The 13,027-nt window shown below is 42.9% G+C and overlaps 1 protein-coding gene and 1 non-coding gene across 2 annotated transcripts; one reads left to right on the top strand and one right to left on the bottom strand.

The window, feature by feature from the left end:
- Positions 1 to 1,542: 1,542 nt before the first annotated feature.
- Positions 1,543 to 1,660, top strand: LOC136484538 (U5 spliceosomal RNA). Its single transcript, XR_010766058.1, has one exon. It is a non-coding gene; the product is annotated as a U5 spliceosomal RNA (small nuclear RNA).
- Positions 1,661 to 4,958: 3,298 nt separating this feature from the next.
- Positions 4,959 to 8,024, bottom strand: LOC136481322 (protein LEAD-SENSITIVE 1-like). The gene is made up of 3 exons (XM_066478682.1): positions 7,748 to 8,024; positions 5,480 to 5,656; positions 4,959 to 5,414 (listed from the first exon to the last, which is right to left on the bottom strand). The coding sequence occupies exons 1-3, from the start codon at positions 7,857 to 7,859 to the stop codon at positions 5,014 to 5,016; spliced, it is 690 nt and encodes a 229-aa protein (XP_066334779.1). The 5' UTR covers positions 7,860 to 8,024; the 3' UTR covers positions 4,959 to 5,013.
- Positions 8,025 to 13,027: the final 5,003 nt, after the last annotated feature.

Below are 13,027 nucleotides of genomic sequence, written 5' to 3'. Positions count from 1 at the left end.
CAAAACCATTCAAATTAACGTATGTGCTAATATGCCCACTTGCACATGTGTTGATGTGCGCACAAGCCATCAATCGAAATCGAAGGCCAAAAGGCCAAAACTCAGTAGAACTTACATGGAGGAGTCGGCTTTCCGTGCGCAATTCTATGTTTGCTCATGCTCGGGTGTTCCTTCTATGATTGCGGCTTTCCGTGCTTTGCCTGGACGTACCGCGGACGGCTGAGGACTAAGGGGCGAGGACGGCGTTGGTGGTCAGCGCCCCTTGGATTTTAATAAGCGCATGTTTAGTTCCACCCTAAATTTCCAAAAAAGTGCTACAGTACCTATCATATCGAATCTTACGATACATGCATGGAGCATTAAATGTAGACGAAAAAAACTAATCGCACAGTTTGGTTGGAAATTGCGAGACGAACGTTTTGAGTTTAATTAGTCTATGATTGAACATTAATTACCAAATAAAAACGAAATTACTACAGTAGCCCAAATTCCCAAATTCACCTAACTAAACACGCGCTAAATCAAGGTATAGGTGTGAATGGATTGGATTGAATTGAATTGCCTAGGCCGCCGGCTATGCACGTGTATATCCCTGCGGATCCATCCTTGTATAGGCTCCGATACACGTATGAAAATCATGCATACCCTCAGTGAACTCTTGGAAGCGGCGGTCAACGTTATACATCTGCATTACATAAGCATATAAAAAACTTGAACATTCCAATACCCATATATTACACAACATGCATGATTAATTAAATAAAAGGTCCAAATATATATTTCGAAACATGAATAATTAATATCCTACCATTACTGGTAGAGAAACGATTTTTGATCCACTTCGAAATTTGTCTTTAGTCCCGGTATTTTTCGCGTCCGGGACTAGAGAAACCTTTAGTCCCGGTTGATAGCTCCAACCGGAACTAAAAGTCCCTACCCAACAGCTACTGTGGCAGTCTTTTGCTGCAGGGGGCCTTTAGTCCCGATTGAAGCTACCAACCGAGACTAAAGGTTAACTTTTACTCCTGATTGGTCCCTCCAACCGGGAGTAAAAGTCTACTCCCGGTCAGCAGTTCGTTCAATCTTAATTAAACCCAAACCATCGACAGCAGCATCACTATAGCAGTACAGCGCGTCGCCCAGTTGCATTTGGGTCTCGGGGAATCTCACTCGCTGTACAAGTTGCATTTTCAATGCGTACGTACCCTCTGTCGTGACAGGCCAGCTCTAGTATATCTCCGTCTCTTCTCACCGGACAGCACATTGCAACGTTTTATAAGCAATTGAAGATCACTGCTTCTAAACGTACCAGAGTCTGAGCCGAATGAATGTGGCCGGACAGCCCATGATTTCCAAGCGAATGAATGTGGCCGGCCTATTACTGTACCAAGTCTGAGCCGAATGGTAAGGTGAGGAGTCGTTCGTTGCGCTGCTGCTACTGCTGCTGCTGCGAGGAGATAGCACCACATCGGTAGCGTAAAGAGGAGGCGGAGCACAGACTGGCTACATAACAAGGGCCAGGTGCACCGGTTCAAGGTGCGCAGCTGCGTGGTGAGCACAAAGCGAATTATTCTTTCGCCTTTTACTAAAGAATACCGTGTGCTCGCCACAATAAGCAGCATACACTAATTTTTGGAGGGTGCCATCTTTATAAGGAGGTGCCCAACAAATTAAATTCAAAACAAAATATTTATATTATTAAATTAACAAATATGTTTAGTAAGTTTAAAGTTCTCTTTAAATATGTTAATAAATTCAAAATTTTGCATTAAACATTATTAGTAGCGTAGACTGTGTATTTGAAAGCTAAAATGAATCATCAATTGAAAATAGAAAAAAAAAGAAAATCTTTAGTCTTGGTAATATCAATTGGGGGACCAAAGGGTCGGCCCATGTGACCAGGTTGGGAGGTCTCTTTAGCTGGTATTTAGTCCTGGATTCGTGCTCGGGGTTTCTTAACCGGGAGTACAATTTGTTTCTGTATTAGCGCATAGATATTCGACTTGAGCATTAACTTATTAAATCATTGATACAATGTATACAATCCCAACTAACACTAAACAAACCAAATCTCCTCCTTCACTTCAAAAGAATAAGGATTTTGTCACCAATTCCAACTAAATAGAGAAATTCTTCTTCACTTCTTCATTAATGGGCTTCTCCTTCTGGCTCACTGCCTCTTCATGCACAGATGCATTCTTATCCGCCACCTCAGCCACATTAGACGAGTTTTGCACGTGCTCAACATAATCTTCTTCCCAGTACCAGCCTTCACATGTAGTACCAGCCCACTGAAATTAGAACACCAAATCAAGACTTTAATTAAAATATCATCACAAAAATGACTGCAAACCATAAAAAACAACGTGGCCAAAAGAACTCACATTACGATCCGGACACTTGTAGAAGATAGGCCCTTGTTGGGACCCTCTTCACTCTATACTCCAACACAATCTTCTGCTCACACTCGCCGCACGCAATGAGAGGGAGGTCCGGAAAAATCCACCATTATTTCTAATGTAAAAAATCTTAAATTTCTGTATTTCTAAACCATGAAATGAGCTATATATACTAGAACGCAATGGTATTTAAATCCCAAAAAATCCACCATTATTTCTAATGTAAAAAATCTTAAATTTCTCTATTTTTAAACCATGAAATGAGCTATATACAGTAGCAATGGAAGGAGCATACTAGTTTTGATGAACTACTATAAGCTTCCTTCATCTACATATGTAAAACTATTAAATGATTTTGAGCTCAAATGGCATATAAATAAAAAAACCACCATTGTTCCCAGTCTAAACAACCAGAAATTTCTCTATTTCTATACCACGAAATAAGCCATGCTAGTGATGAAACATGAGAGGATGAAGTCGCTAACCTTTAGAACCGAAGAATGGATGGAGGAATGAAGTCTTCACCAATCCCGCAAGCATGAACTGCTTCCACGAGCAAGAACAGAGAGCAAGCAGAGAGCTTCAAATGGCTCGGGCTGGAGGAGGAAGTAGAAAGTATATAGCCCGGGACCTGTAGTCCCGGTTTGTGGTTCAAACCCGGATTACAGATCTCCTTATAGTCCAGGTTTGAGTCACCAACCAGGATTAAAGATTTAGTCATGACGAGTAGCTCCAACCGGGACTAGAGGATGACCTTTAGTCCCGGTTGAAACCACCAACCGGGACTAGAGGTCCCCTCCTGCGCAAAAGCCTGCGACGGTAACCATTGAGCAGCGGACTTTTGTCCCGGTTGGTTGCTCCAACCGGGACTAATGCTCTCTTTAGTCCCGGGTCCAAATTTGGCCGAGACTAAAGCCAAACCCGAAAATCTGTTCTCTACTAGTGTGGCATGCATAACATAAGAGGCGTTGTACTCCGCATTGCATGATAAGAGCATCAGAGAGACCGCGGCAATGTAGCTCTGAAAGGATTTGCCAAGTAAGTGGTATGCATAACATAAGAGGCGTTGTACCTCATTCTGCTCACAGAGATTCTTACCATGGATCTTTGGAGAAACCTGAGGGCTGTTTACCAACCTGGAAAAATGCATCGCCACCCCAATGCACTGTTCAGAGGATCAAAAAGAGCTCATCCAGACGACCCTCAAATGCCGGATTGGTACCTTCCCGTGCAAGTACTTGGGCGTGCCGCTCTCAATTTACAGACTCAGAAGAAAAAAAATGATGAATTGCCGCTGATCGATGCGGTGGCTACCAGAATACCCAACTGGAAAGGAGGAATGCTCAACTTGGCTGGCAGGGCGACGCTGACGGCGGTTACGCTCCCCGCGATTCCGGTTCACCTTTCGATCGCGCTCTGTCTGTCTCCATGGGCAGGCGAAGGAGAGCCTTCCTCACGGTTCAAGTGCTCATAGACTATATTCGAATCTGGGACATTATTCTTCAGGACGGGCAGCTTCAGCCTGATGTGTCCGACAGGGCAGGCTGCTGTGGAGGTGGTCTTTGGATGGTATTTACTCGGCGTCATCGGCCCCGCTTACAGGGCGCTGTTTCTGGGCTCGCACACTCTCATGGGGGCCAAGGAGTTGTGGAAAACCAATATATGCACCGCCTAGGGTCAAGTATTTCATCTTGTTGGTGCTCCACAGGACGTACGAGCGCCCGTCGAAAGCGTCCAGAAGCCGATGCCTGTGCTCGCAGACTCTGATGCCTGTGCTCTCTGCTCTCAGCACGCTGAAACCATCGACCATCTGCTCTGCTCGTGGGATGTATGCATGTATCTTTAGCAACGAAATCTGGAGTCGTCGTATCCTGGGAACCTTGGGCTTCATTCGCGGCGATGCTCCGAGCCTCACCAGCCGATTCTGGACCTGGTGGCTCGCTGCTAGGAAGCAAGTGCCAAAGCAGGCACGTCGGGGCTTCCACTAATCGACTCGTTGGTACTGCTGGTTGGCTGGATGCTGTGGAAGGAAAGAAACAGCTAGCAGAACGTTCAGAGTCCCCGGTGGCTCAGCTTCTCAGCATTATCATGGATGAAGCAAGGGCAAGGCAATGGGATTTGGCTGGATATCGGCACCTGTTGGGTCTCCTCTGATGTGTGTTTGCATGCGCTGTTAACAGAGCTAGCTCTTTTTTCTTCTTCCTGTGTCGGGCGGTGCCCGTTGGTAATTTTCACTCTATTCCCTCTCAATTGAAAAACGTGCCACGAGGCACGGTCGAGGAAAAAAGAAAGGAGCATCGGAGCCAAATTGATGTCATGTTTCGTTGAACCCAAGTCAAATTGCACGCACGTACGGCTGCAATTGCTGACAGCCAAAACTAAAAATAATCTACAATGAAGCCTTATCTATCAATTGCACCCACTCGATTTTAAAGTAAAGGGCACCGATGTCATGGCTTCATTATAGATAAGGCTTCATTATACATGTACGTGTATTATTATGCTGAGATCGATGGAGTTGTAAGCTAGCTACTCTCATCGTTTCTTTGCTTGGCCAAATTGCATTGGGACGTGACGTTTATTTCCATGATCATAGGAGGAGTAATTTAACACACTACATGATCATGCAGGTCGTTCTGTCACGCGCAGGAGGCAGCTGTCTTGCTGGGGTGTCACAACGGCGGCATGTCTTGCAGTAAAAGGCAAAGTCGAAGCAGTTATTGAGCACAGGGTCGTAGATGCCGAAGCCGTTGCAGTCGAGTAGGCGGTTGGCGCGTGACAAGACTTGCTCGGGGGGATCTGCAGCTGCCTCGACGCAGGTTTGTAGAGCCCTGTTGGCAATCACCCCAATATTGCTGCTCGCGGCATAGAACCAAGCAGGCACTGAGTAGGCGAAGAGGCTAAGATTATCCCCTTCCAGGAAGCAGTCCAGGCAGCACCAGACGACGCCGCCGCCACGCATAGCTTCACGGCACTCCCGGCAGAAGGCATAGCTTGCCGCCTCTGCTGCTCTTCCTGTTCGCTTCAGCTAGTTAGCAGCGCTTAATTGTGGCTTCTTATAATAATATAAGAAGACGTACCCATCACGACCGCTGCTGTTGCTGCTCCTGCTAGTGGCCCTGCTATTGCTGTTGCTGCTGTTTTTGCTGTTGCTACGGCTGCTGCTACGACTGCACGTGTGAATACGCCTGTAAAAGAGGAGGACTGCGCTAAAGGGGCGTTGAAGTGGATCACCTTCGCGTGGCTTTCGTAGATTCCTGTATGTACACTAACTCAAGTTAATACACTAAAGTACTTAATTGAATGGAACTGAATTATGTACGTGGTAACAATTAGCCAGCCTAAAAAAAGATTTGCATTTTTTTCCTACTACCGGGTCTAGCTACCATATATACTCCCATCTCCAATAAACCACGTTGTATATGGGTACATACTCATTTATCAGTTTGAGTATATATATTTATTTACTAATTTTAGGATACTCCAAATCTTACTATGTAAAATTTTTCAAAAGAGCTAGCCCATATTTTTTTTTTCATATACTATAATAATATCATTATAATAATATATAAAATTAGTATAACCATATACTCTATGTATACTTGCATACTTGACATACATACTACCCTAGATATCGTCTAGTACGATCACATACTCCGCATACATACACTTCGTCAGGCCATATACACCATAAATCCTGAGATATACGCGTGGGAGTAACTGAAAATATATATACGGAGTGACTAAAATGTACGCGTGTGCAGTAAACACTAGCGCTACACACATCCCCCTGCTTCCACCTCCCGCCAGCGGCCCCCGCAGTCCCTTCCCACCAAACTAAAGCGAATATAACTATCTACTCCCAAGTTACAACTTTGTTTGTAATGTAGTTATAACTTCGTTTGTAATGTAGTTATAACCGGCGCTTATTTGATTATTATTTGAATACTACTATCCACCAACTCATCTGATACATCTCTGGCATGCATGCATGCACCGAATATTTTCATGATTCAAAATTTCAAAACACAATATCTCAAACTAATAAATAAGTATGCACACATACGCAATATGATTTATTGAAGATGAGAGTAACTACTCCTGGGAGTATAAAAAATGCATATAGCCAAAAGAGCATAATTGATTAATTGAATGGAACTGAAGTAATAATTATCCAGCCTTAAAAAGATTGGTATCCCTCTATCGGCTGATATTAAAGCGGCTTCTGCTGATTTGTACGGCCGATTTGTTGTGATAGGAAAACACTGTTGCACGACTGATTTATACGGATTAAAGTCGGCTGAATAGCTCATGCGAACAAGCCTATACAATAGACAAAAAAAGAATTACTTAACTAGGTCGCAATCCCAAAACCTACCAACGAAACATCGCCAGAGTGCGAAATTGCTACAACGCCAACATTCCTCGGAACTAGTGTCGCTGTCTGATAAACTGCAGTGCTTGAGAACACTGCTCCTTGCGACATGCCCTAGCACCACCGCCACCACCGCTGGTCCCCCTCCGGCATCTAGCCGGAGGCCGGAGGGAGTGGGGATTCATCGTTTTTAATAAGTCTTTCTAGTAGATCGAGTCCTCAGGGTTAGGGTCTCTCCATGCCAAGTTTCTTGGTACTGGGGATTTATCTCCTCCTCCTCCTCCTCTCCGGCGACGGCGAGGGGGCAGGGTGGATTTGTTTTCTACATAGCGGCTCTATTGAAGATGAGAGCGACAACTACGCCGTCAACAACTTTCTCGGCATGACGACATGGAGACTTTTCTTTCCGAACGGCGACATCAAGGCGGAGATTATGTCGTCGCCATGGAATAATTTTCTCTGGTCTCTTCTCCATTTTGTTGTGGTTAGATCTGGCTACGATGAAGGACTAGGGAGAATAAGTTTCAGACCAGTCTTCATCATTCTTCGGTGGCAGAAAGAGGAAGAAGGAAGACACCATAAAGGAGAAGTTTCTCAAGTCCGCTTGTAGGAATGTTGGTCGTCGTTCGTTGGGCATCTGTTCTCAGGGCTTTTTACCAAATGTTTGCCTACGCGGTCATCCATACGAAGCGTCATACATGTTTGGATTTGAGATTTAGAGCTATTCACGGCGTGGGTATAATTTAGATGAAAATCAGTTTCTGGATATATGTAGAGTATTACAGAGTGCTTATAACGTGATGATGTACCCAGCTATAATCTAATATAATTCTTCTTTCGTCGTAAAAAAAAACATTCCTCGGAATTCATGCACCCAGGACAAAACTAAACTAACTTCACCTCACCCTCTTAATAAATGCGTGCTTCTTCCATTAATAAGGTCGATGGGACTAATAAAAACGATTGGTCTTACCATGATGGGGAAAGGCCTTGGCATGGCTGCTGCACCAGGCGAAGATATGATCGCCGGGTCTGAGCTGCCACCGTTCTATACGGCTCGAGATCACCGTCACCCCCCTGTCCATAAGGAAAAATGTGCAAGCTACTACAGAAATTAACTGAAGGCAAAATGGTACAACTTTCGATTCGGATGGAAGCTATATATATAGCCATCATGTTTATTTGGACGACGGATGGCATATATTAGGATTATGCAAATGCCGGCCAAGGCGCATCCAAATCTTTCGCTTAGAGAATACGCCATCATGAAAGATGTATACAGTGATCATATTTATTCGGATGGCATATATTTGGATTCGGCGTGATCTGAGTCCAAGGCATATATAGGCCTCCACCAACGGCCAGCGACGTCGCCGGCCAAAATAATAATTTAATTACTCGTGAACGGTGCAAAAAGCAGCGTGCTAGCGCAAAGCGAAGCGCCGGTCTCGCACGTTTCCATATTCGTCCCCACTCCCTCCCCCTCTCTCCACACATTTCCCGAAGCACTTGCCTGCGTCTATGCCTTCTCTCTCCTCCACGTCCGCTGGCGACATCGCCACCCTACTGGAGGAGGACTTAATAGTATTATCATGTCGTGGCTGACAGGAGGTTTCTTATGGCAGCCCTATTAAGGTCTAGCTTGGCCTTTATAGGTTACACTAGGTTATCACAAATGAATTTATTCTCAGCGGACTAGACATTTATGCATTAGGCTATCACAAATTAATTTATTCTCAGCAGCCTAGGCATTTATGCATTGGGTTATCACAGATGAATTTATTCTTAGCTGATTGACAGTTGTACTGCCATCCCTTTATGCTTTTCTTTGGCAGCAATAATTCCCTTTATATGCTTGAATAGTACATTTAGCTTGCTTACGGTCGGGCTAGGATAAGATCCGAGCCTAAGGCCTCTTGCTCCATGCATAGCCTTCTTACCATCCCACATACACATCACTTCTTCACTAGATAAGGGATATTATTCTTTTGTATTCACCTCTGAACTTTGAATTGCGTATTTATTTGGTATACTCTAAGCAACCTCAATGGAAAAAGTCATCAACTGCAAAAGTTATATATTTCATCCAGCTCTACAACTTCGGTACCAAGCAGTCAAAAATATATGTTGACGATGTGTTGGCGAACAAATTATAAGGACTTCACGTTCCAAGTCCCGAGAAAATCAGTTCTCTCCTTTGTCCTTCACGGATGGACGCGTGCACTGAAACGAACCGGCTTCTCTTACCAAGAACCCGACTCTCTGTTCCATTGTGGTAGTCCTAGAATTAACAGCTATCACGTACAGAACTCATCTCGGCATAGTATCACATCCATATATGGATAAACAATGTACAATGACTTGTTACATACTAAAATAATATGGAAATACGAATTTGATACAAGCCTCATGGACTAATCGAATAGAAAAGAAAATCCTATGCAGCGGTAGCTAGGGCATCGGGTCTCTTCCACGACCTTGACGTCTCCTCCATATGCGTTCCCAAGCGAAGCAATGCCACCTTCAGTCATACCACCCATCATCAGGGTGGGCATTCGGTTTTCGGTTCGGTTCCGCGGTTTTTGAAGAAATTCGGTTCCTAGAAAATAGGAAACGATCGGTTCTTAGCATAGTAGGACTAATAAAAACGATTGGTCTTACTATGATAGGAGTAAGTATAGGCAGCGATGTGATCGCCGAGTCTAAGCTGCCACCCTTCTATACGGCTTGACAACACTGTCAACCCCCTGTCCATATATAACAAAAAAATGTACAAGCTCCTCCTAGTAGAGAAATTTACTGAAAGGAAAAATGATACAACTTTCAATTTGGATAGGATTACATATACAATGATCATATGTATTCGGATGACGATGTCATATATATATATATATTCCACTCTGCAAATGCCCACCAGGGGTGCCATCAGAATCTTTCACTTAGAGAATACGCCATTATAAAAGTTGAATTCTGCATGATCTGTCCAAGTCCATCCAGAAACAATGTAAATCTCACTTTTCGATGAGTTAATTAATCTTAAATTTGATCTCTTATATAAAAATACTAATGTCTATGATATGTAATAAAACATCATTAGACTAACCATAAAATATATTTTTATAATAAATATATTTAGATATAAAAATATTGATACCATTTTCTATAAAACCTCTAAACAATGAGGTTTATACTATTTTAATGGTTAGAGTACATTTCACTGAGTTCTAGACTCCCTCCAACAAGTAGCGACATCGCCAGCCAAAATAATATTTTACTTGATGAATGAACAATGCAAATAAACAGCGCTTAACGTGAAGCAAAGCGCTAGTTTCACACGTTTTCGGACACCCTCTCTCCACACGTATCCCGACGTCTGCTGGCGACATCGCCACCCTATTGGAGAGGCCCAATAACGTTATCATGTGCCGGACATGGCTGGCAAGAGGTTTCTTATGCTAATCCTATGAAAACCTTTACCTTGGTCTTTATGCATTGGGTTATTATAAAAGAATTTATTCTTAACGGCCTGAGCCTATATGTATTAGGTTATCATAAGTGAATTTATTCTTAATCAATTGATGGTGGTATATGCTGTCGTTCTTTTATGCCTTTTTTTGGCAGCCGTAATTCCCTTTATAAGCTTAGTAGTACATTTGGGTTGTGTTTGGTTCAGCTTCTGAAAAGTGCTTCTGCTACCAAAAAGCAAAACACCAACCAAACGGGTAGAACCTGAAGCTGCTTCTTCAGAAGCAGCTACTTTGGCATGTTACAATTTTCGCAATACATTGGACTCTGCTTTCCGCTCTCTGTTTTTCCAAATAGGTGGAAATAGAGAGATGTTTCATAGCTGTTTCAAGGAAGATAGAGAGGGGGTAGGTTTGTTGGTTGTTTCAACCAAACATGTTACAACTTTTCCACAGTACATAGCTCACAACAGTTTTTGCACAACTCACTGCTGAACCAAACAGACCCTTAGCTTGCTTGCGGTTGCAGTCGAGCCAAGAATATATGCAAATGCTTTGTTAACCCCTGATGGCGAAATAAATAACCATTTTTAGGAGGCATCTACGTACACACAACGCACTCATGGATTTCCTAGGATCCGGCCGAACCTAAGGCCGAACCTAAGGCCTCTTGCTCATGCATAGCCTTGTTACAACCACACACGGTGGCGGAGCCAGACAAGCTAAGGGGAGTCGAACTAGACAAAAGATGCTGAAATGATTAAAAAATGGATTGAATTGTAAGTTTTAGACTCATTTTTCTCTTATATAGGATTAAATTTTAGGCTTATATTTCTCTTAGAGATTCTACTAGAGCACCGGCCCTTCCTCCGCCCCAGACCAACGTGCATCACTTCTTGACTAGAAAGGTGATGCTTAAACTATCTCTCCCTCCGTTTCTAGCTTCATTCGGAGACAACATTGTGGAGTGCCTAAGGCCATCGGCCCACCGACAAAGCCCAAATGATTCAAGCATGTATGTTTGAATTTGCAGACAGCACCAATCAACACAACTAATTCAAGCATACACGTTTGAATTTGCAGACATCAATCAAATCAACACAACTGAATGGAGAATGGGTGCTTCAAGTGGTCTTCAAAAGCGCTTGTTGCCTATATATGCCTGTATAGTTAAACGAATCGGCTTTAGATTTACAAACAAGAAACAATAATATAATCCTCCGCATCTTCATTCTCTTTACAAAAGAAAGCACTAGCGATGATCATCTCCTCCGTGCCCACATGCATAGTCGCAGGCTCGCTGCAAGGTGTCACCATGTGCAAGACGATGAGAGATCGTAGCACATGTAGATCGGAACACATTACACACACATTCATCGCCATGTTTTATTTCAAACAAACAAACAAAAAATCCCAAGAGTAACAACGTCGTCTCTAACAACGAGCACGGAGACAATAGTGAAAAAAAATCATATCTCAACAATATCAACTGATGAGAATAACAGTAGGCACGAGATATGATGGATGAAACCAAGTTCAGCGACAGAGTAACCATGGACGGATCTGGGCCCTGGGCTGCGGCCCAGGGCGAGCCCAAAAAATGTCCACTACAGCTCTTCAGTTTAGCCCACAGGAATAGCCCACCAAAGCACTCCAGCCCCACTCCGGACCTGGCTGTGGTACATCCAAATGACTGCGAGCCATTCATTTAATTAGATCAGATTGTTGGTATCATCTATTACTTTCTAGGAGGTAATAAGTGAAATGTATATTTATTTAATTTTTTATTTTATAAAATAGATAAAAAAGGAAAGTTTTAGATATAAAAATCTTTTTTCTAGATCTAATTGATGTATGCGTAATCTATTAGATATGGTAAATCATTTTATTTTGTAACTTTGGATATGACATAATTTGATTAGCGTAATTTTAGATTTTGGCCGTGACATCTAAGGTGACTTCTTTTTTTAACAATTCTTAAGGTGACAACTAGAAAAAAGCATGCACGTATTTTGTACGTGACAAATTTGTCAAAAAAAAAAAAGAATGGAACCCTATCGTTATAGTTATTTTTATGTAGAGGTCTTGTAACGTGACAGGTGTATATGTCATTACAGCTATTTTTTATATAAAAATCTTGTACACATATGAATCTTGTATATGATCGTGATTATGTTTAAACTTTGGATATACATTACTCATATAATACAATGAGGATCCGTTCGTATATACATGTCTAAGTCACATGCAAACTAACAAATAAGAGATAATAATAATCATATAAAGAAAGAAACTATCCTAGGAAAGACGGGTTCATTGCCGTAGAGGACAGATCCACGCTATGTATCTGTTGCATAACTGTCGTGCATGCTCCTATATCAGATATGGCAAGGAAGCAGCGCACAGATATAGCCAACATTTTTTCTTGATTATTTGGTTCTTTAATTGTCTAATATGTTCTGACATTCAACGGTTGTGATTTATTCAACCTGTTACCTCCTACGGTAGCCAAAAAAAAATGTTACCTCCATTGGGTGAGCGAGGGCGTGCCGACATGCCGAGATTTATGGCCTCCCCATTGGACTGCGGATCTTTTAGCAGAGGGGATGCCGATCAGACGTTGGAGGAGGTGGGCAACGAGGTGGGAGGAGTGTGTGTTAACGTTGGTGGTGAGTGGAGCGGAGGCGGGTGATTTCTGTTAGCTCACAGGATTATCGGCTCATGTGAGTTGACCACTCACCAGTCTTGTCGAGCATCTACTACACTAGTAGAGAACAGACCTTTGATCC

The sequence above is a fragment of the Miscanthus floridulus genome, chromosome 9 (assembly GCF_019320115.1).
Source record: "Miscanthus floridulus cultivar M001 chromosome 9, ASM1932011v1, whole genome shotgun sequence".
Lineage (NCBI taxonomy): Eukaryota > Viridiplantae > Streptophyta > Magnoliopsida > Poales > Poaceae > Miscanthus > Miscanthus floridulus.
Note: the sequence above shows the minus strand (reverse complement) of the source record. Positions and strands in the feature narration are given on the sequence as shown.